At 40.9% G+C, this 23,315-nt stretch overlaps 3 protein-coding genes across 6 annotated transcripts in view; 1 reads left to right on the forward strand and 2 right to left on the reverse strand.

The window, feature by feature from the left end:
- The window catches only part of LOC112661659 (uncharacterized), a 28,346-nt gene extending 27,745 nt beyond the window's left edge, over nucleotides 1-601 (reverse strand). The window contains exon 1 of the mRNA XM_035709198.1: nucleotides 219-601. Within this exon, the coding sequence (XP_035565091.1) occupies nucleotides 219-601 (383 nt within the window). The remainder of the gene's footprint in view (nucleotides 1-218) is intronic.
- On the forward strand, nucleotides 483-9,005 carry SOD1 (superoxide dismutase 1). 2 transcript variants are annotated; one of them, XM_025449735.3, is made up of 5 exons: nucleotides 483-671; nucleotides 4,785-4,878; nucleotides 6,510-6,579; nucleotides 7,404-7,521; nucleotides 8,576-9,005. In XM_025449735.3, the coding sequence occupies exons 1-5, from the start codon at nucleotides 600-602 to the stop codon at nucleotides 8,681-8,683; spliced, it is 462 nt and encodes a 153-aa protein (XP_025305520.3). In that variant the 5' UTR covers nucleotides 483-599; the 3' UTR covers nucleotides 8,684-9,005. The 2 variants fall into 2 exon arrangements, with proteins under 2 accessions (XP_025305520.3, XP_048960488.1); XM_049104531.1 differs by having other exon boundaries at nucleotides 510-662.
- A 2,277-nt stretch (nucleotides 9,006-11,282) lies between these two features.
- SCAF4 (SR-related CTD associated factor 4) overlaps nucleotides 11,283-23,315 on the reverse strand; it is a 58,273-nt gene continuing 46,240 nt past the window's right edge. For all 3 annotated transcript variants that reach the window (XM_049104529.1, XM_025449733.3, XM_049104528.1), the window contains exon 20: nucleotides 11,283-12,575. In XM_049104529.1, the coding sequence (XP_048960486.1) occupies nucleotides 11,644-12,575 (932 nt within the window). In that variant the 3' untranslated portion in view covers nucleotides 11,283-11,643. The remainder of the gene's footprint in view (nucleotides 12,576-23,315) is intronic.

Raw genomic sequence — 23,315 nt, forward strand, 5'->3', positions numbered from 1 at the left:
GCCGGGGCTTGTGACGCGCCGACCTCACGCAGCCTCAGAACCCCCCCTCCCCCCCCAAAAAAAAAAAACCATGACAAGCAATGGAAACGGCCGAAAGCCCCCGGCTCGACGCGCCCCCCATCTCCCAGGAACGGAGGCGCCCGTCTTCGCCACGTTCGTATCACCAAGGACACTTGCAAACAAAGCGACTTAGGATATCGGAGGCGCGCCACGGATACCTCGCTCTCGCAATCTCGCGGACGTACGGATCGGAAGGGAAAGGCCGAATTTTTCCACAGTTCCATGTTTCTGGGCGTTTTAGAGCCGCTGGGCGGAGGGAGCCGGCGCCGCGGGGCGCGAGGCTCCCCGCGCGGCCCCCGTGGTCCCGCCCCCCGGCCCCTCCTGGCCACTCACGTGCCGACGCCCCCAGGGGCGCGGGCCGGATGCGCGGGCGGCGATTGGCTGCGGGCTGGGGTGGGCGGGGCGCGGCGCTCCGGCCTATAAGAGCGCGCGGCGCGCCCGCCTCGGTTTGCGTCGGCGTCTGCTGCGGCGTCCTCCGCTGCCCTCGGACTGCTGCAGCCGTCGGAGCCCGGCCCGGAGCGCGCCCGCCCTCGCGAGTCATGGAGATGAAGGGCGTGTGCGTGTTGAAGGGCCAGGGCCCGGTGGAGGGCACCATCCACTTCGTGCAGAAGGCAAGGGCGGGGCGGAGGCCGGCGGCCGGCGGCGGGGCGGCGCCCGCGCACCTGTGCCCCGGCGCGGCGTCCGGTCGGGCCTCGGGCGGTCCTCGTCACGCCCCCGCGGCGCCGGGTTTGCGGGTTCGCGCCGCCCGAGGCCTGGACCCCGCGGCGGGGCGGCGGCCGAGTGCTGAGTCACCGCGCGGGCCGGCGGGGGCGGCGGTGCGTGGCGAGGCCTGGGCGGGGGCGCGGGGAAGGCGCGCCGGCCGCCCCCCGCGGGTGCGGGGCGTGCGGGGGCCCGCGACGGAGGGCGAGGCCGGCTGCCCCGGGGGCCGAGGCGGGACGTTTCCGCAGCGGCTGGCGGCCCCTCCTTGCGGGGTCGCTCTGTGGGTCCCGAGGCTCCTGCGGACTCGGAGTGGCGCAGTCCCGGGCCTGGCCCGCCCTTGAGGTCGGGGGTGGGGGTGGGGAGTGCGGCAGGGCCACCTGGGGCCGGGCGCAGCCGTTACCCCGCGTCGGGGCTTCCTTTCCGCCCGGGAGCCCGCAGCCCGCAGCCCGTGGGCACGGCCGGTCCCGCGGCGGGTGCAGCGCAGCCCCCGGAGCTAGGGGGGTGGCTTGTGCCTCGTGAGTTCAGAGGGTCCTGGGAAACCAGACTCCTGCGACCGTCTCAGGAGTCAGAAATGAAACCATCGAATCCCTGAAGTGGTGGTAATGAGTAAAAGTTTGTTGTGCGCACAGCGGAAGGCGGTCGTGAACCGGGGAGCACTCAGACCAAAAACAGGGAAGGAGGCTGGGGCGGGGGGAGTGAGTGGGTGGGTGGGGGCGTATATTGTCCTAAAGCGGCTTAAATGGGGGAGAAGGCAGGGACGGGGGTCACGGCAGTTTTCTTAAGCGATAAGAAATTGGTTAGCGGTCACCACACCCCGGCCTTGGGAAACAGTGTTTCCATAGGCTTAGGATCTCCAGCGGCGTAAGTAAGATATGACCCAGGTCGAGTTAGTCTTGCAAAAGAAGCCAATTAAGCTGTGCTTGTGTGACTAAAATTGGTTTTGTCCCATCAGGGAATTTTCAAGGCTGGTCTCCCGTTTGGTTTTGATTTTAGCTGGACAGAGACCTTAGTTAGGTAGCACCTTACAGAAAAGTTTGGTAGCCGTTGCTCTAGGTCAGGGTCAGGCTGTAAAGGCAAAGGAGATGGCATTGGATAAAGCTTTTCCGCCTCCAAAGCTCCAGAAGCCAGAGAGATAAACGGCTCCCTTGTTGGTTATTGTTGGTTATTTTCCAGACATGTGTTTTATTTATTATTTTATTTTTTTTTAAACCCTGGGTGCACAGTGGGCTCATTTGGGGAGCTTTTTTTTTTTTTTCTTTTTTTTTCTTTTTTCCTGAGAGATGCACAGAGAGAGAGAGAGAGAGGCAGAGACACAGGCAGAGGGAGAAGCAGGCTCCACGCAGGGAACCCGACGTGGGACTCGATCCCGGGTCTCCAGGATCCCGCCCTGGGCTCAAGGCAGGCGCTAAACCGCTGAGCCACCCAGGCGTCCCTGGGGAGCTTTTTAATAAAAATGTCGATATCAGGGCTTAACTCCAGGTGTATCAAAATCTGTCAGAGTGTGGTCTGAGCTTTGCTGTTTTTAAAGTTTTCACAGAAGTACTAGTTTGCACCAAAGATGGAGAACTAATGTTGGTAGAGGGTACTGGATGGGGTTTGGGAGTTGGAAGTCAGGAGGTGTGGACAGTTCCGTTTGACTCTGTTGGGGCATTCATTTAACCAAATTCTCTGTAAAGTGGTCTTGAAATTGCTCTACCAACAGGCCCATTACTGAGATGGTAAAAAAATAAAATGTACAGAAATAATAATACTGCAGAACACATTTTACAAGGAAGGTGCTTGTGGTAAGACTTGTCCCCCAAATCTTAGTGAAGTTAGGAATTGATGGAAAATTGTTTGTTGTATTTGGCTTGATGATCGTAATATTTAACATATGAATGAGATTTAATCTTCAAAGTGTCTTACAGAAATGTAAGAGGACAGGAACAGGAAAACTGATCTTTGAAATTTATGGGAGGGAGCTTAATTCTTTCCTTTAAGTGGTTTCCAGATTTTCTGCTAACGGCATTTTGTCATTTGACTAAATTTTGCTGTTTTCATTTGCCAGACTTTGTTTTGCTCTTCCCTCCTTGGCCAATACTAGAGAAATCTCAAGGGTGGGGGTGGGGGTGAGGGGATTCCTCTGGCCATGGAGAACTAGCTTGGGCATTACATTCAGAAGCCAAGCTTTGAATCCATGCATAACTGAGTTTTCCCACCTTCTCTGAGTAGCGTGTGTGGCTCCCTCATTTTAAGTTCCAAACTTCATTTGGGTGGTGCTGTTTGTACCTGATAAAAGATCCTTGTGTAGTGAAGCATTACAGCTCTACGAATATGCAAGAATGTTAAATTGGAAATGAGCCATATTTGTTTGTTCTATAGAGGGTTTAAAATTGTTGATTAGTTTCCTGTCTTTAAAAATAAGAAATTTTCAGCTGTAAGTCCAAATTCCTAGCTTCCCTTGAAAAAATTTGGAGATCTGCCCATGCTGAGCCCTCATTAGCTCAGGGCAGCACCCTGCAGGACAAGTTTATATTTCTTTTTTGCTTCCCTGACCTGTTTTAGTCATTTAAGGTAACAGCCAGCCTGGTCCCTATAGGGTTGTACCCAGACAGGTTACTGTTGAACTGCTCCTATGCGCTCTGTGCATTACCCATTAATGGAGGCTTGGAAAAACCTGCCCTTTTGTCCCTGTGCTGTTGGTAACACAGTGTGTTTCCATGTTTTAGTATTTCCAAAATTAAAGCTTGTACTTAGAAGAATCCTAGTCTACGTATTTTCAAAAAGAAAAGCGAAGAAGGGCAGCAGTTAAACCACACTACTTTGAGCAGCAGTGTTTATCCAGTGGAAAGTAAAAAATTCAAGGCTAGCACGTCTTGTAACTGTTGGCCCTGGCCATTAAAAAGCAAACCAAGTTAAAAGCAAAGACACCGTCATCGTATTACCGTGTGGTATGGATGCTGTGTATGTTTTATTTTAGTTCCTAAGATCTCTTAGCTGTAATAGTTAACTTTCTTTATTTCTGTATGCAGCCCTGCAGCTCTATTATCTATCACCATTACCTGCATCATGATACCTGTTTTTCTGCTTTAGCGTTTTTTTTTTTTTTAAACATTTTATTTATTATTTATGAGACGCAGGGAGAGAGAGGCAGAGATACTGGCAGAGGGGGAAGCAGGATCCTTGAGGGGAGCCAGATGTGGGACTTGAGGATCACAACCTGAGCCAAAAGCAGATGGTTAACCACTGAGCCACCCAGGCGCCCTTCTTCTGCTTTAGTGTTTTTATCGCCCCTTTTTGGTCTTGAGCAGAAAGGTTATTTAGGTTTGAGGGCCTAAAATGACTTTAGAAAACAGTTGCTTAGACCAGAATCAGTCCCCCAGGGAAAGTGGGATAGGATATTTTCTATTAATAAAAAATATTTATGCCGGGAACTGATAAATCCCCCTCTAATGGGAGGAGAGTGGAGAACAGGGATCCTAGAGTAACCAGTTGGACATTTTCAGGGTGTCTTTTTCTTTTTTTGGTGGCAAATCTATATGTTTGCTCTATGGAAGAGTGCACGAAGAAAACAAGGTATATGGTGTGCTAACATTTGGATTAAAAAGTTTGATGTAAATACATTTATCCAGGGAGTGCAAATATAACGTATTCGAAAGCATTTACAAAGTAACTTTTTCATATTACATATTCATTGTAAGGAGGTCAAATCCTATGAAGTCTGTAAACCTACCACCTTAGTGCTCACTCTCCTTGCCCTACTGCTAGATGCTTTTCCTGTGCTATTTTATTAATTGTGATGCGGGCTGCAGGGCTCCTGGGCTGTGAGTGTTAGAACAAGGTCACATCTCCTTTGTGTTGGGTCCCCAGCCTAGAATGGTTAAATAGCTTGCTAGAAAGTGGTGGGCCTAGGATTTGGGCACAGATCTTTAAACTCTCAAGTCCATGTTCCTTCCACTTTCTTGTGATTGGTAAAGATAATACAGCTGTTTTCTTTGTTCAGAAGCACTTGCTCTCTCATTTTTTGTGCTTTTCTTTGACTGAAGGGAAGTGGGCCTGTTGTGGTATCAGGAACCATTACAGGGCTGACTGAAGGCGAGCATGGATTCCACGTCCATCAGTTTGGAGATAATACACAAGGTGGGTGTTGTGTTGGTCTAGTGACTCTTCTATTTGTTTCATCTAGTAAGATAGGACTGAGTAGAGCTACTCCTAAACATTGAAAATCCTCAACATGCCAAAAAAAAAAAAAGGTCAATAGGATTACTAAGGTCAGCCTTAGGGAAATGATCCACAAAGCCGGTTTTTGACTCTATTGAAGTGTGGAAAGGAAAGGGAAGAAGTTGTTGTTTTTTTTTTTTAAGATTTTACTTATTCATGAGAGACACACAGAGCCAGAGGCAAAGGTAGAGGGAGAAGCTGGGAGCCCGATGTGGGACTCGATCCCAGGACTCCAGGGTTAAGACCTGAATCAAAGGCAAATGCCCAACCACTGAGCCACCTAGGTGTCCCAGAAGTTGATTTTTTAAAAATCATTATTATATTTTGATTATAAGAGTCTCAAGTATTTAAGAGCATAGAAAATAAGTTAAGCTACCTTTTTATCCTCCATAGTGATCTCAGGTGTTTGTGAGCTGGGGGTCAAGGGTGAGTGCTTCACGCCCAGGGTCTGCATTTATTTTTGTTACCGTTTAAGAATAGCTCCCTACCTTCAACACAAGAGCCTTAGGGGGGACAGAAGTAAGGTAAAATCTGAAAAAAAGAATGTAAACTATTGGTGCTTTTGTTTGAGTTTCATTTTCTCAGTTTGGGATTAGAAAGCAACTTAATGAAAACTTACGGGTAAAATGCATTTAGTCATCATTTTCCATATTCAGGTAACTTGGTGTTTAGACTTTTTCTGATAACTTGATGGATTCATTTTGCTGGATTTGTTTTTATGTTCTATAATTTGGTTCTTCTAGAAATTACGATTAATGACCAGCTTTGGTCCATTTTGACGATTAAAATTCCTCAAGTTGCTCTCTTTTTTTTACTGCCCCTGTGCTTTGGGAGACATATGCCTAAGTCTTTGACTTACTCTGCTACTTCTCATAACCTGTGTTGTCTTCTCCCTGGGGGAGTTGGGTTAGAAGCTGTAAACAATGGAAACTTCCCATCACCTGCTGAGTGAAGAAAGCCTGTCACAAAAGAACGCCCTGCATTGTTGTGGTTGTGTTCTGTGAGAATGGCCTTCCTTGAATTACAGAAGCGCCATTTTTACAGAATATATTCTGAATGCCACCCCTTGGAATTCTGTGGGGCAGTGGCCTTGGCCCTTAGATACAAGGTGCCATTATATTCTGCATGCACCAAGTAGAGGCCGCCAGCAGTAGTTGCTGGAAGTATGTTGCTAGGGAGGTAAGTCTCTTATAGTTAAGGTATGCTACCTTATAAGTTTAGACCATAATCATGAAATTTTAATAAAAGCAGAACCATTAAGATCAAGTCCTAGCCCTTTTATTTTACAGAGCAACGAAGAAACCAAAGCCCAGAGAAGGGTATTATCTCTATCGGTGTTAACACGCTAATTAAAATTTGTCTCTACTGCCTGCCCATTTTGTTGATACTGAAGTGTTGCTTCCTGTTTTTATGAACCTAGAAGTCATGATGTATGTCAGTATTTTCTGTATTTGAGGTTTTAGCAATGGCCAGTTTTTTTTTTTTTTTTTTTTTTTTTTTGGTATTCTGAATTCATAATTCAGCTTTTTTCTTTTTTTTCGGGCAAATAGGCTGTACTAGTGCAGGTCCTCACTTTAATCCTCTGTCCAAAAAACATGGTGGGCCAAAAGATCAAGAGAGGTAAGTGACAAAGTGCTTAACTCTTACTAAAATTATGGCAGTGGCTTGGGGTCAGTACGGGTGTATTCCTTGCAGACTGCACGCTGGCAGAACTGAGTAGGCCTCCCCACCTCTGCTCTTTTTGTTGTCCCTCAAGTCCCCCCCCCCCCCCTCCACCTCCCAAGTGTTGGAGTAGCTTACTCCCTGGGCTGAGGAATTGACAAATGGACACTTAAGACAAATTGGTTTTGTAGCATTTATTGAATATAGAACTAATACAAGTGCCAAAGGGAACTAATACAGGAAATGTCATGAATAACAGTACTGTCAACCACTAGCAACATAAACCATCATTGTGAAACATAGGAAGCCTTATAGATGAAAATTGGATACTGAAAATTCAGTGAGTCCATTTGTATGTGTGTTTCCTGAGAGCCTTTCAGGAAAATATTAAATTTAAGGGCAGGGATTAATTTATCTTTATAACAGGCATTGGGGCATAGCATTCTTAGCCATGCCAAGAATTAACAGGCATAACTCAGTAACTCAGAGTTTACCCTTTGGTACTTTACCTCTGAAGTTAGAGATGTGCCCCCATCCCACAGTTCTTCCCAGAGCATTACTTTGTATATTTGAAGCTGTGTTTGAAGAGCAGTGTGTCTACAATGTCAGGTTGTTTCTAGTTTTTGTGTATGTTCCAAAACACTCAATCTGCAGGAGTGGGTCCTATTTGATACATACTATGTCCACCTCTTAGTCTACCCTTCTGTATCTGACTCAGTTTTTAATTTAGCTCACAAACTAGCCTGAATCAGTCCTAATCACTGATGCTTTTTCACTGTTAGGCATGTTGGAGACCTGGGCAATGTGACTGCTGGCAAGGATGGCGTGGCCATTGTGTCCATAGAAGATTCTCTGATTGCACTCTCAGGAGACTATTCCATCATTGGCCGCACCATGGTGGTGAGTTTTCATATGATAGGATATGCATACCAATTCTTCTAATACACAGACCTATCTTTTCACGATTTCATGATTGTTAATCCTGGTTTCTAAGGATCCACATACATATTGTACCTTTAGTTCAGATTAGGAAGGGCAATTATTTTATTGGATGATTACAGTGAAGGTGAACTAATGATGTAGGTTGGTTATGACACTGTTCTGGAAAGATAAGATGGTTAACTAGGTTACATTTGGTCATATTAGATCTATATCGTGGAAACAGAAGTAGTCTTTTCTGGTTTTAAGATGGCCAGATTTTCCTGCCACAATTTAGTGTCCCCCTTGTAAATAGAACATTTAAGTCTAAAATCTGAGATGAACCTCAGTATTAGTATTTATTCATGTCTGCAAGTCACCATCACTTGTTTAGTGTGTGGGAAGCCATTGCCCAGAGTTACCCACAGGAGCTGCATCTGGTTCTCGCAGATACCAAGTAGCGTAGGCTCTGTGTTGCCTGCCCAAGAGGACAGTTAAAGGCTCTGTAGTCCTTTCCTTCCAGGTGACCCTAGAGTTTTCTTCAGCTATAGTTGTGAAGCAGAAAAATCATTGATCAATGTTTGAGGAGCCAAATCTTAAAATACTATTGTTTAAATAGTTGAAGATATTTTTGGGATTACTTATTTACAGACTTATAGTTTCATTAGGCACATTTTTGAGGTTTTAAAAATTCACTCAGTTTTTTTTTTTCAAAACAGTGATTATTAATAGTATAACTCAGGCTACTAAAATTTCACCTGGAGGATTTTTAGTATTTCATTTAGAGATAGCAACACATACCTAGTGTTTATAATGAACTTAGTCGGTATCATCAAGAAAAAACTTTGAGTAGTAGTTTCTGTTGTTTACCACTAGTTTAAATATTAGTATAGTATATTTCCTTGCTAGGATTATTTGAACATGGTTTTTTTCCTAATATTAAGTGCTTCTTAAAATTTGTCTTTTGGGTATTGGGAAAAGGTGGTGATCACTTGATAGCGCTAAGTTATGTTAATGTTCTTAAAACTTTTTAAAGGTCCACGAGAAACGAGATGACTTGGGCAAAGGTGACAATGAAGAAAGTACACAGACAGGAAACGCCGGGAGTCGTTTGGCTTGTGGTGTCATTGGGATCGCCAAGTAAATATTCCCTAGGATGCGATCTGAGTTCTAGTTAACTCCTATGTTATCTTGCTAGTCGTAGAAATTTAACTTGATAAACATTAAACATTGTAACCTTAAAAGTGTAATTTGTGTGACTTTTTAATTGCTTTAAGTACCTGTAATGAGAACTGATTTATGATCACTTGGAAGATTTGTATAATTTTATAAAACTCCTATTCAGTTAAAATGTATGTTTCAACGATCTCTGTATTTTGCCAGGCTTAATCATATATGGGTATTAAACTTAATTGTCTGAATTTCTTCAATTCTCATTCAAGCCCGCAATAAACAAATATAACATATGGCACTGAATTCTTAACCTATTAAAATATCCAAATTGAAACTCTTAATTAGCTCTTCATACTCCTACATTAGAGCTTGAACGGAACAGATTTAGTAATTAATATGTTAACAGATACTCCGTTTCATAGAGGTCGCTTTTTAAAGTGTTTTAAATGAGGTAAGATGTTTAAATTTTTAGCAGCTTGGTCTTTTAGCTAACACTAACCTCAACTGGAATCTTGGTTGGACAGATCTCCTCTCCTTTTTGTCAGCTTTGGGGGAAATTAAGGTGGTCTCCCTGATTAGCTACTTTAGCTTTTTTATTCAAAAAGTAGGTAAGTTTATTTTAAAAAGTAGATGTTATGGTTTGAGAGAACCCTTTGATAACTTGTAGCAAAATTGTGAACAGCAAGTTAATAGCCTTAGCTAAGAAAAAATTCACCTACCTGCCAAAATGGCACATATTCCACATATCTTACACCTATGAACATTTATTTAGTTTATAATAAGAGTAGAGGTTGGCACAGTCTGCTTTCAGATTAGCCGTTTAAAGAAAGATACCGTAGCATTTTAAGATGGAACCAAAGAAATGTTATGGCTCCTTAAGATTTTACACATCCAATTAAATTTAAGTCTAGTTCTCTTATTGTAAATACTATGTACCTATGAGAAACTGCTTTTAAATGAAATGTTAATTCAGGTTTGACTGGGGATTACAGTTCATTTATTGAAAACTGTAGAATATTATTTCTGATAAACCAGAAGAAATGTTACAATTCTGATTGATCATAAATATATGGTACACTTACCAAATGTAGGATATTGGTGAGGAGAGGAAAAGCCAATTTGGCAAAAGACAATTTGTAGTGTTTTTCAAAGTATTAAAATTGGTGATAAACATCCTCGGAAGTGGTTAAAATCACAGCCAGAATTTAAAAACTGTAATGGATTTCACTAGTGTACAATTTTGGTGCATGTATGTGGGAGAAGACTCCTACTGGGCCTCGCTTCTGACCTTCAAAGCCTCAAGTGTAATCACTACCACTTAGTACCTTAGTACTTTGGGGGGAGGTCTTGTCATGTGCAAATAGGGTGTTTCCAATACTTAAAATTGGAAATACGGGTTTTGGGGTTTAAGTCCTTGAACTAAATAATAATAATAGACTAAATAATCAGATGTAGATTTCTTTACAGAAGCAGTTTCAGTTAGGACTCTTAAACCTCTCAGGTGGGCCAACAAACGAAGGACAAGTTTTATGATTCAAATGTAGATATCAACCTGGATTTTCTCAAGTCAGGAACACAAGAACATTGTCCTAGATACATTCTCCCCATCAAAACAAAGATCTTGCTGTAGACTACTATTTAAAAACCAAAGTAATAAAGCAGCTTCACCTGGGGATGAGGGCAAAGAAGTTACCTGCTCAATGTACCAAAACTAGGAGTTTAAAAATGTAAAAAAAAAAAAAAAAAAAGCCTTCAACAAGGCCATAAATACTTGGATTGTGTAACAGGTCTTTTCCTTGGCACTGGGGAAAGCAGTTTTGTGGAACTGCTTTTCTGTACTTGTTAGATATAGGGTTTGATTTGGCTTTGGATGTCTTCACATAATAGTTCTTGGAAACCTACATCTATTTTTCCTAGTTAACCCAACAATTTTAAGCAAAAGAAAATATATGTTCTTGTATGTGACAAAAAGTTCAGTCTACCTCTGCCCAGCAGGGGAGTTTAAAAAATGGTGTAAAGAAAGGCAACAGTCAAGGCTTTTAAGGAAACAACAGGTTGCATTTAAGTCCTTAAACATATAAAATAAGACAAAAAGCTTTTAGGTTGCAAATGTTAACCTTGATTTCTTTCACCCTTCTGAAAAATTTAATGGGATGGTAAGAAAACACTCAACCTTCTAAATAAGTAATACCCAGGCAATCAGATAATTCTATAATACAATTGGGTAGTTTGGGATCCAGTTTTCCCCCAGCAAAATTTCTCTTTACAAATTAATTAGGGCAACATTTACCACAAAGCCAATGGCAAAAAAGATAACCTTGATTGAACTGCAAAACTAACAAGCTTTTCAATTAACATTAAAACTAACCTTTACACCTTATGATTGAAAGGCTAAAATTCAAAAATATTACAAATGAAAGTGTTTGAGAAGAACTACATAAAGATGTCTATTTCCATCAAATAAACAAGTCTAATTTAGACTCCCAATACAGTATTAACAGCTCAAACTTTGATGGTGAACAATCCTTTTCCACCTTAGTGCAGTGTAGGAAGAATAGCACACATTAAAGTTTGTTATGAAAATAGAGTTTATTAAAAACATCCCTATTGTTTTGAGGAGCTTTCACCGTTACCTTGTCTTAAATTAAAAAAAAAAAAATAGAGAGCACTTCTAATTACGATTTGTAAACTTTTTAAAGTCAAAACTTTTAAAAAGTTACAGCAAAAAGGGTAATATTTATTCATATTTTCAGTATTTTTTGTTATTTTGTGGCTATTTTTAAATAGAAGGGAAGCAATCAAATTGCTTACAATTCCCCACCAACTACTGCGGGGCTGTGATATAGCAGGAGCAAATATAATACAGCATCTGTACACCTCAAGCTCTACACTCCAGAAGTGTCACTGTCACATTTTGACAAATTCCAGTCTCTAACGAGGAGCCTCTGCTGCTGAGCCAGAATCCTTTTCGGGTTCAACGGATGAGGTAGCCTCAGCAGGTAACTCTTCAGAAGGTTTTACAACTGCAGACTCAGACTCCCCCTTATCAAGTTCTGAAACAGTGTCTACGTTTCCCACTTGGCTAATGGGAGGTTCAACGGTTTTGTTACCACCTGCCCTGTCTGTCACCTCAGGCTTCTCCTTTCCTCGGTTTTCTTCCTTTTCTCTACGAGACTCTCTATCTCTAGAATCTCTCTCTCTGTCTCGATGCCCACTAGAGCGTCTATTTCTCTCTTCCAAGTCTCTGTGCCTGTCCCGGTCAGGGCTCCTTCTTCCCCACTCTCTCCTTTCACGATTACTATTATCTCTATCATCATTACGGTTCCCATACCGTTCCCGGTCATTTTCCACCCTATTTCCAAAAGATCTTCTTCCAAACCTCTCTTGGTCTCTACCTGAATTGAACTGCTGCCTGTTATCATTTCTAAACGGCTGTGGTTGCTGCTGAGCTGGTGGTGGCTGCTGCGCTGGTGGCGGCTGCTGCGGCTGTGGCTGTGGCGGTGGCGGCTGCTGTGGCTGTGCTTGTTGCTGCCTTCCGTCTCTGTCTTCAGGACCCCCTGGGCCTGGCCCTGGGCCCCCAAGCCCTGGCATTCCGCCAGGCCTAACAAAGGGGCCATGAGGTGGAAAGGGGCCTTTCATCCCGTGAGGTGGAGGCATTCCAAAGCCCCCAGGTCCTGGAGGTGGACCTCTATGCATCATATGTGGTGGCATGGGACGAGGTGGCATCAAGGGAAATCGCTGTAAGTGAGGTGGAGGCATTCCTGGAGGGCGCTGAAGTGGGATCAGGCCAGGTCGGGCTCCAAGAAGACCAGTGGATGGTGCCTGGAGCCCAATTACAGGGCCGGGGGCAACTCCTTGAGTACCTAAAAGAAAGCAAAAATAAAAATCTATATATAATGTAGAAGATGGCATTCTATTTTCACTTGTTTCCTGTGGAGCCTGAATCAAAGTGAATGAAGTTCAATCCAGAATCTTCAGATTTCGTGGTGTTTGCCAGTTTACCTGTGAAAAACTCAACATGAGGGCCTAGTAACAACTGACCTGCATTCTTAAAGATCTATTACATACCATATATATATATATATATATGTATATATATATATATATATATGGAAGAATAGCACATACTAAAGTTTGTTATGAATATATATACACATATGTATTACTAATATATAGATAATTAGTATCTAATACTGGGAGAGGTCAAAATTAGCTGGAAAAGGAAAATGCAATATACTGATTTTTGGAAAAAGTATGTTAAAGTCTCCTACAGCCTTCATTAGTAGCTGTTTGGTAAAAATACTTAAAAAACATTTGAAAAATATAATGTACTAGGCCTAATGAGAAAGGGCAAAATATCTGAACCAACTGAAGGCCAGCTCAGGTGTACTCTTAGGAAATTTTACACTTTAAAGTCTTAAGACTAGAAACAAATGGGGTCACTGATCCAGAAAATCCACTGAAGAGGGAGGGCTCTTTGATTCTACGTCATCCAAATGCCTTACTATACAGTAACCATCACCTGAAACAGGAATGCTTATAAATAAAGATCGATACACCAGTGCAAAGTTTATTTTTACAGGTCCTTTTTCAAAGCACAGCATAAGGTGTCACTTGCTAGGTCACAATGACGGAGGTATTCATCTTCATTCTTCCTAAGGTGACAAGACGCTGGTGCTGTTGACAGTGGCAAGGACTTACTAGCTTTATTTCCCATTTACATGAGGGTTTCCTCAGGTTTTGGTGAAAGTCATACAACAACCCATCATTTAAAATGCTATGGCAAACAGGATGGATTTCTGTTTCGGATCAGGACTTAAATAACAGAAAGGCATCATCTCTCTCTTTCTTTGCAAGCATCAACATCACAAGGCACATACTATGGCCAACAGGAGTTACTGTAACATTGGGGATGTTCTATATGTTGTCAATATATACTGTTGACCCCTTTGTGCAAGTTATGGGTTATGACTAGACCAGCAATGGTAGAGAAATGCCTGGGTGACACGGATTAAAAAAACAAAAACAAAAACAAAAAAACCCCCCAAGAGCAAACCCAATACTTTTAAGTATTTTTCTTTCCCTCTCCCCCAACATCAGGTTATTTTCTGGTTTCAACTTGAACCACTTCCTCTCATGTGCTTCAGCAAACATTTAACAAGTCCTGCTGGCTCCTAAATTTTTTGTACAGGCAATACTAAACATAAACAAGAATTTCTACTTCAGTATGTGCTCCTCACATGTTGTTTGATACTACTGTCAGATTTGACTAAACAGAGTGTACCTGAAAAATATATGTAAACCAGTTTATAACTTTTAACCTGAAGACTTACCAGCTTTGGTATTTACTTACAATACCTTCTTTCAAATGCTTAAAAAGTATGTTTGGTGAAATCTAATCTCACTTAGGAATGACTTTGGACATGTGCCTCAGAAATGAGAGAGTGAGCTCAGAGCCTTCTCCATAGTTAAAATGCTGAAATTATCACATCTATTTTCATGGGTGATAAATATCCTAACATTAAATATCTGACTTCACAAAAATAGATGCATTTTTTTTTCATTGCTGATTCAGATCATACTAAAACCTCTTGTGATCCCCCAATACCCACCAGAATTTAAAGTCCAGCACTTTGGTAGCTGGGAAAATGTGAACACAATGAGCTTCCACATGTCAGGTGTAAAGGTAAAAATACGCTAAATATAAATACCACAGTAAAGTTACAGCAGAAATTACGAAGTAGACGATTGAGGCAAAGACCTTGTCTCTTCACATACTCTTCAGACTCCTTGAAAATCCCAATGAACATATACAGAACCGCCACATATCCGTATTTCAGATCAAAATGAATTCATGATGGCAAACATTATTTCTATCCCTTAGTAAACACTGAGTGTATACCATACAGCAGGGTAACAAAAGCACCTAAGATATGTCCTTTCACTTTTTAAAGAAATGTCCCAATATCTGTAGACTCTAACTCAAATATAAAATGTATTGTATCTAGTACTTTCCTTTTAATAGAGACACCACACAGACACACTTAAACTGAGCTTTACTTTCCCCACCAACCTTTAAAACATGACCAGTTTACTCTCTTACAGAAATTACTATGGCACATTTGAGTTACTTATCTATAGGTTCAAGAGGCCAATGCCAAATTTTTAATTAACACTAGAAAAATGGGTAAGAGGTTCAAAGCATATTATAACAAAAGAATTAGGTTCAAATGAATCTTTAAAAGAAAACAGTGACTCTTGCTGGACAATAGAAAAGTCCTATTTCCTGATTTACCCATGAAGACTGGCTTCCCTTAACCACCAATCTTGACAGTGGCCAAAGGATGTAAGGCCACCTTACCATTATACACAACAGATGGCAATGTTTCTCTTTAAAATATAAACCTGTCTCTAGGAACACATCTCTTAAGTCCTTTGTAACATGCATTTGAGTACAGAGATTGACTCAATGGGATTAACATTTATGGTAATCATGTAAACTACCTACAAAGCACACTTTTTTATAAAGCAAAAATACTGCCTAGTTCATTGATTATGTGTGGATATTTTTATTTGCCTAAAACACTACACACTCAAATCCCTTCTCTCATTTGTAAGTAAGTAGATTTCCATTTAATCCTTCCTGGATTGGCATTTACAGCTTCTCCTGACAAGAGTATTCCCATAGTCCTAAATGCGGGCCTTTAGGCCACAGAAGTGATAAAATTGTGAATTATTATTATTATTTGCAGTGAACATGTGTTGCTTTTATAATAGAAGTTGTATTTAACTAAAAGCATACCAGATGGCATAAGCCCTTGATGGGTATGCTAGCTGAATTTCATTTTTTTAGGATAGCAGACATGATATATACATCAATGGGCTATATAGTTATGAGTTACTGAGGTCTAAAGGGCATTCAAAACAATTATTCATTTGCTCTGGAAGTAGGATGTGCAATGCCACTGACAACTTTTCTTGAGTTACAAATTAAAAAAAAAATTCACACACGTTGAACACCTGAGCTTTACATTAAGAGATTTCATGTGCTGGAGATATAAATAAGACATAGTCCATTCCTTCAAACAGGATATATAGCCTAACCAGAAACAAAGACATCTGACACGTGATGGAAGAGATGGCACGAGCTACTATGGTGGCAAAGGTGGAACTGCTTGCTGGCCTGCATGAACCCGAATGTGTGCATGACCCTGAGTGCGAAGCCTAGGGTGTATGAACGGGGTCTCAAAACAAAGGACATAACTAGTCAAGAGAACTGCAACAGTGCCTTTGGGCTAGAGAGAGAAAACAAAACAGAAGATGAGGTTTACTACTGAAGCAGCAAGAAAAGAATTTGTGTGAATACAAATTACTACCAGTTAAGGAAAGAGGTTCATGAGGCTGAGCGAGCGGGCTAGCACAATTCAGAGCTGATAAGCCACAAGAAGAAAGCTTGGACTTTGACTTAAGGGATGGGGTGACGACCAAGCCATTTTTGGCAGGGATCATCCCGTGTTCATATTTGAAAGACCTTTCCTGCAAGCAGTGTACAGGAGAGCCAGGTGAGGAAAGACACTGGGAAGCAGGAAGACTCTTACCCCCAGAATCCAGGAGACGGAAATGAGACTGAACTGGAGGGGACAGAGATGAGGAAGAGACATAAAACATGTAATGGGCAGGCCTGAAATTTGAGGTGCAGGAAACATAGCTCTCTGTTCTGAATGAGCAGATGGAAGTATCAATGCAGTGCAGGAATTTAGAAGTTACTTTGGGGGAGACATAGGACAAATTTCTACTGATAGCTGGAAGAGACTGGGTCAGATCTGGTGGAAATGTGTGGAAGAACCTGGTACGTGTATCTATAGTTCACAAGAGAAGTTACAGTGATACCCACGGTACGGTGAGAAAAGGGAAGAAAGAGTTCAGGGCAAACACCACCTCAAAAGTGTCTGAAATTTTAATACAGCAAGATGTTAAGGCAGGAAAAAAGGGCAGCCCCAAATGTCTGCCTTCAAATTTGAGAATACAAGAAACATGTTGGAATTTAACTCGAAATAACCAAAACTGAACTGTGAATATTCCTAAAACGAGCCAAAACCCAGTCATTTCACAATTAAAAACTAAAAGTCAAGATTAAAGGGGAGGTGCCAGTGCTGTCTAGAGCAAAGCTGTCCAGCTGGAATTATGTGACATTAAGAACAGGTATGTTGGGATCCCTGGGTGGCGCCACAGTTTGGCGCCTGCCTTTGGCCCAGGGCGCGATCCGGGAGACCCTGGATCGAATCCCACGTCGGGCTCCCGGTGCATGGAGCCTGCTTCTCCCTCTGCCTGTGTCTCTGCCTCTCTCTCTCTCTGTGACTATCATAAATAAATAAAAAAAAAAAAAATTAAGAACAGGTATGTTAAAAGGCTACAGGGGCAGTGAGAGAGGGGAAGGTGGTATCATGGCTGGAGTCCAATGTGCACCTGGAAATCCCAGGACATAAATAAAGGGACACAACGTCTGCCCAAAAGGTAGCTTTCTGCGAAGGACCATAGCGGTGGGCAGGGAGGACAGGGAGACACCGAGAAAGTTACTCAAGGTTTGAATTCGTAATACTTCCTTCGGCAGTGACCCAACTGCTGCAGGTTAGTTGGATGCTTCTTAAAGAGGATATAAATTTAAGTGGGATCCTTCAAGGAAAGCAAGGACTAACTAGGTGAAAGGGGAGGACGGGTGGAGGGAACATCTAAGGCAGCAAGGCAGTTCTACTCTCTTCGCCAAGATCCTACCAAAGCCATTGCCTCTTGGAAGTCCTGAACTTTCGTTACAAACACCTGTATCACTGCCGAATTCTCACCTGCGCACCCCACTCTCTGACGCCCTTCTCGGAAGGTTTTATCCATCCCATGAGGCTCAGCAATGCCCTTCATTGTCTTTACTTTCCCCTCCTTACCTGTCTCAAGAGTTCATGATTCCCCCTCACCACAGCTGCCTGGAAAACCTTCAATGGTTACTGGATGCAACTCTTCTACTCATCTGGACACCAACAGAGCTGAGGGTCACCCCACCCGCAACATGTGAACTGGTCTCTTTTAAAGTTTACAACTACAACCACAAGTGCTTCCTTAATTCTGGTTAGTAGCCCTAAATTTTCCTAGTCAGTTCACATTCTCATTTCTCTAGATATCTAATCCACATGTTCTGGTTTCTTCTTAATCCTGTCAAGTCTTAAAGGGTTTTATAACAAATTCAGTGAGATAAACTCAAGTTTATAATTCACCCACATAAAAGTATGTAATTCAGTGGTTTTTAGTATATTCAGAGCTGGGCAACCGTCACAATCAACTTTAGTATATTTTCATCACCTCAAAAAGAAACCCAAATGCCATCACCCACCATTTTCAGGCAATTGCCTCCTCCTGCCCCTTCCAGGCAACCATATATTCCATCTATAGATTTGCCTATTCTGAACATTTTATATAAATGGAATCATACAATATGTGATCCTCTGATGACTAGACCTTCTTTCACTTATTAGTCTATCTTTTCAAGGTTCACTCATCTTGTAGCATGTAAAAGTGCTTCTAAATTACCAAGTACTATTCCATTATATGGTTTATAATGGAAACCATTACATTGGTTTACCATGGAAAAAAAATAAAAGTTGTTCGAAGAATTTTTCATTCACTTACCTACCACCACATCTATCAATTTACCCGTATCCACATCACTCCTACTGAGAACATTATGTTCCTAGGGCTAAGCCCTTTAATCAAAACCTGAACCCATGCCCTCTTACCTACGTAAGGATATCAACTTAGCAAACACCTCCTTTCTTGCGCCAAAACCTTCCCCTCTACTGATTTGCCAATAAAGATGCTTTAGTTTCATCCATTTTTTAGAAATAAACTCTCCGTTACCTTGCATCTCTTTCAACTACCACCCCATTTTACTATTCCTCTATGTAACAAATCTCAGAGATGTGAAAAAATCACTGTATCCACTTCTTCAGCTCTCATTCTCTCCTGACCCCATATAATTGGGCTTTTGGATCCATCATTCCGAGGAAATATTTCTAAGGTTACCCGGGAGCCTTCATTTTACTAAATCCAGGCAGCAAGCTTCAGTGTCCTTCCTTGACTCATCAATATAACTGAAGGTTGCTCCCTAACTCTACTTGGCATCCAGAATACCCTCTACTTTACCTCCTTAGCCCACTGGCTGCAACTTCCAGTATCCTCTACTGAATATAACAGTATAGAACAGTGGTTAAAACCACAGGTGTGTTGGAGCAATGCTAGCTTAAATTATGGATTCCCCACTTCTAGCTGTTGACTGGGCCAGGCTACTTCCTCTGCTTCAGCATCCCTATCCATAAAATGGGGTAATTGTACCTACCTCTTAGAGATGTAAGGCTCAAATGACAGACACAAACTCTTCAGAAGAGTTCCTGGCATATGGAAGGAACCATGTCTATCTTAGTTCTCAGTAATGTATTCTCAATTATTAAGTGTTGAAGGCTTCCTGGGCTTGTCCCTCTTACCATGTCTCTACATTCCCTCCTTAGGTACTCTCACAGGTTCCTGTGGCTTTGCTGATGTGTTTGTGGATGACACCCGAAATTACATCTCTAGACTTTATTCATCAAGTTGTTTACTTACCATCTGCACCTAAATTTCAAAGTTAAAATACCTAACATCCTAACCTGATATCCTCTTTGCAAAGCCACTCCTCCTTGACATTTGCCCACTTCAGGGATGGAAAATTACATCCTATCAACTGCTCATGTCAAAAACTCATTCTTGACTCCCTTCTCTCATCCCGTATTTAAATAATAACTTAGTAAGGAGGCCCAATCTGCAAAATAATTCAGTGCCCAATTACATCATTTCCTCACTTTATCACCCCCAATGCAAGTGGCTAGCCTGCATCTCATGGACTGCAACAGCATCTAGAGTCTCCTTTCCACTCTTACCAACTCCTATAGTCTGTTTTCTATATAGAACTGTCATCCTTTAAAAAATATACATCAGTTATAACTATAATATTCCCCATTGCTCTCATAACCAGGCCCTTGACATTCTCTGAACTGATTGCCTGACACTCTTTTTTCACCCTGCTTCAGCCACACTAGGTCACTGGGTCCCCCCTCAAACAAGCCAAGTTCATTCTCAATCCTGGCCTCCTTTTGGTCTTTTACCTGAAATGTCTTTCCTCTACTTCAATGGCTTTTCCCCATCATTTCTCTCCATATTACCTTCTTAGATGTCCTCCTGAGCCATCCTTGTTAAAACAGCACATCCCTTGTGACATTCTTCCAATCCCTAAGTGTTTCCTGCTTCATTCTTTATAGGATTAATCTCCATGTGAAAACACTAGTTTATTATCTAAGTCCCTCCTAGAATATAAGCTCTAAAAAGACAGGCTTTTTTTCGTTCATTCGGGTTATCTCTAGCACCCTGAAGGGTGCCTGGGACACAATAAGGTACTGAATAGACAAATGTTGAAACGTTCAAATGAATGGTGGTGGCAGAGATGACGACCAAACTCATCAAGGAGAAAATCTCTCTCAGGAGGCCAAGAGCAGAGGCTATAAGGTCCAGGTCTCTCCCCCAGGATGCGGAGTGTCTTTCTGCTGTTAACTTACAAAGATCTGAAATTTATTTTGAGAAAGGCTGGAATTTTCTTTCACAACCTCCTTTTCTGTTCTTAGTTGCAGTTCCACCTTTTTTGATCTGATCCCAATAAAATGAATGTGACTGTGGTATTTGCATGAACCTAAAATAAAATTTTCCCACACAAGGAAAAAAAATTATCACTCTTCTCTCTCCTACTGATATCCTGAAATCCCTTGGTATGCATACACGTAATTTTTAAAAATCACTGTCTTTTCATCCCAGACCTTCAGAAAATGGAAATAATAGTACAACCCATACATGTCTTTCCTTTGCCTAGATTTACTATTTAGTAACATTTAGAGTATAACTATTTTGAAAAGACTCCCAGGCAATTCTTTTAACAGGTAGTATGTTGGGAGCTGGGGAGAACAAAAGAGTAAGGAGCTAGTTTTCAAAGAATGAGAAAGCACATTTTAGTATTATACATTAAGATTACACCAAAAACAAAAACAAAAAACCGTGACTAGAATGTTAACGAGAGATTTTAAGAGAAATTTGAATTTTTAATAGTGCAGGTATACCGAGAGTTGGATCTGTTTTTAGCACAGGAGTACATCAGGTTTTCATAAAATCCAATATGTGAAAACCAGAATTTTAAATAGAGAGAAATCAGACACAGATTATTTTAAAATGACTCCTTGGCTTTTTGCAAAGTAATGTACAATAGGCTGTCTGGTCTATTTCCTATAGTTCATGTATAGTTGCTTTTTTAGAATTTGTATACAAATTGCTATTTTACTTTAACTGGCAAAGCGTAACAGCTCTGACTTAATTAAAAGTAGCACTATTAGAGTGAAGAAGTCTGAAATAAATGGCTAACCTATCACTGAATGAGATTTTTCCCTAGGAAATTCTACTTTCAATGTTAGCTGGAAAAAAAAAATCTTACCTGAAATTCTTCACAGCAACATCTTTGTCTACCAAAATTGATCTACAGCCTGGAGTGTCTGCCCCTCCCACCTTCCTCAAGCCCAGAGTGATGTATGTCACAGATTTAAATTTAAGAGACTCTTTAGGCTGGAATTCTATAGCCTAGGAAGCGCAGAGGGACATGGAGACAATGTGATAAGCAGCTTTCAAGTTTCTGTACAAGATCTTCCCTATGTGTTTCATTTGAAGTACTTCACCTTCTGAGAAAATACAGTGTATTCATCCATCAATTCATATCCAAGGCAAGTATTTGTTGTGGATTAATAGCTGTTAATTATCTACTGAACAATGTTCTATACTAAATTGAAGGTACTGTGGTGAGTATGTGGGAAACATTCCACTATGTAACATTAGTGGAATAATTACCAATTTAATACTTAAGAGTACCAACTCAAATATTTTAAAGCCTACAAAGAACACTTTATAGGATAAAGACAACAGGATTTTTGGGGTACCAAATAAATCAAATACCTACTAGCTCCCTCCAGCTTATAACTTAAAACCAAACATTACAGCAAAATTCACAAGAAAAAATATTAAAATGTAAAAAGTTCTATTAAAAATTAGGTATTATCATTAAAAAAACTACTTTCTAGAATTTTCTTCCAGTTTTCTTTGAATGTTATTCATACTAGATTGGTGCTCTAATGTTCTAATTTAAATGTTAAAAAACACTAACTATAAAAAAATAAAAACTCTGGGCAGAGAAATCCAAGCTAAGTGAAATCACCACAAATCAAATACCAATTTTAAACTAATTACTGAATGTGATGGTAAAACTATTTATCCTGTAAGAAGTTTTAAGGATAACTATTGCATGAAAGCAAACACACCCATTTAAGTATACAATAACTCACAAACCAATTCTGTACACATAATTTCTTGAAGTGTCCAAATTTGGGAACATCAACTCAAATGCTTATTGAGTTCATGCAGGGATGTGTCGAAACCAAGTCTGAAGGGCATCATACCACTGTCTAGCAATTCACTCTGGAGGCCACCAATCTGTGACTTCTGCATTTGATCTTTGGTAACCAAAATTATCAGTAAGTAGGAAGCAATCTTAAAAATACCCAATTCTTATTTATAAATTTCACCATCATCTATAGCAATGTGACAAAACTAGGGAGACTCTGCATGTTAACAATTAATGAATAGATGTATCTGACAAGAGAAAAGGCTTTAATTTTCCACAAAAGGAAGGAGTCCAAGTTAGCAAATTTTTCCTTGAAATGATTATTTTGGATATACTGGTAACACAGAGATATGTAACACAAACAAACATTTTTTTGTGTATTTTTTTTATTGTCTGCAACACCAAAGTAACCCAAATTTCACATTTACAATGAGCTTTTTAATAAAAATAAACTATACATATTAGAGATACATGTTATACAAGTTTTTGAAAAGTAAACACATACACTTATACAGTAAAGAGAATAAACTGAATTGCTATTATCATTAATATTCCTTCTCTCCTAAATGATCAACAACTGTTACCAATAGCTTTTATGAAACCACCACTGTCCTGTTTTGGAGTGTGTGGCACTAAGAATGGATTTAAGAATGGATTTCTTCAAAATTAAGTGATAATGAAGTATTACTGTGCATCATATAACTTCATATTTTCAGACTACCAGTTACTAAAATAATCAGGATCTCTATAAGACGGAGGTTTAGTTCTCTACAAATTTGGTAGTGTGGTGGTAGCTCAGCCCAATTCCATAAACAGGTAATCATCTATTCCAAACTAACCACACTTAACATCTGATCATTCAGAAAATTCTTTAAGCCAATCCTTGCAGAACTGCATTGCCTTTTCTCCATATCATCAGGCCTTACTACTGAATTAAAAAAAAAAAATTTATTGGGAGTTCCATTTGCCAACATATAGCATAACACCCAGTGCTTATCCCTTACTACTGAATTTTGGGAGATCTGATGAACAGTTGTTTGGCCCCTGCTACTTTAAAAACATTTTTGCCATGTTTCAGAAATTAAGATCCAAGAAC

The sequence above is a fragment of the Canis lupus genome, chromosome 31, assembly GCF_003254725.2.
Source record: "Canis lupus dingo isolate Sandy chromosome 31, ASM325472v2, whole genome shotgun sequence".
In the NCBI taxonomy this organism is placed as follows: Eukaryota; Metazoa; Chordata; class Mammalia; order Carnivora; family Canidae; genus Canis; species Canis lupus.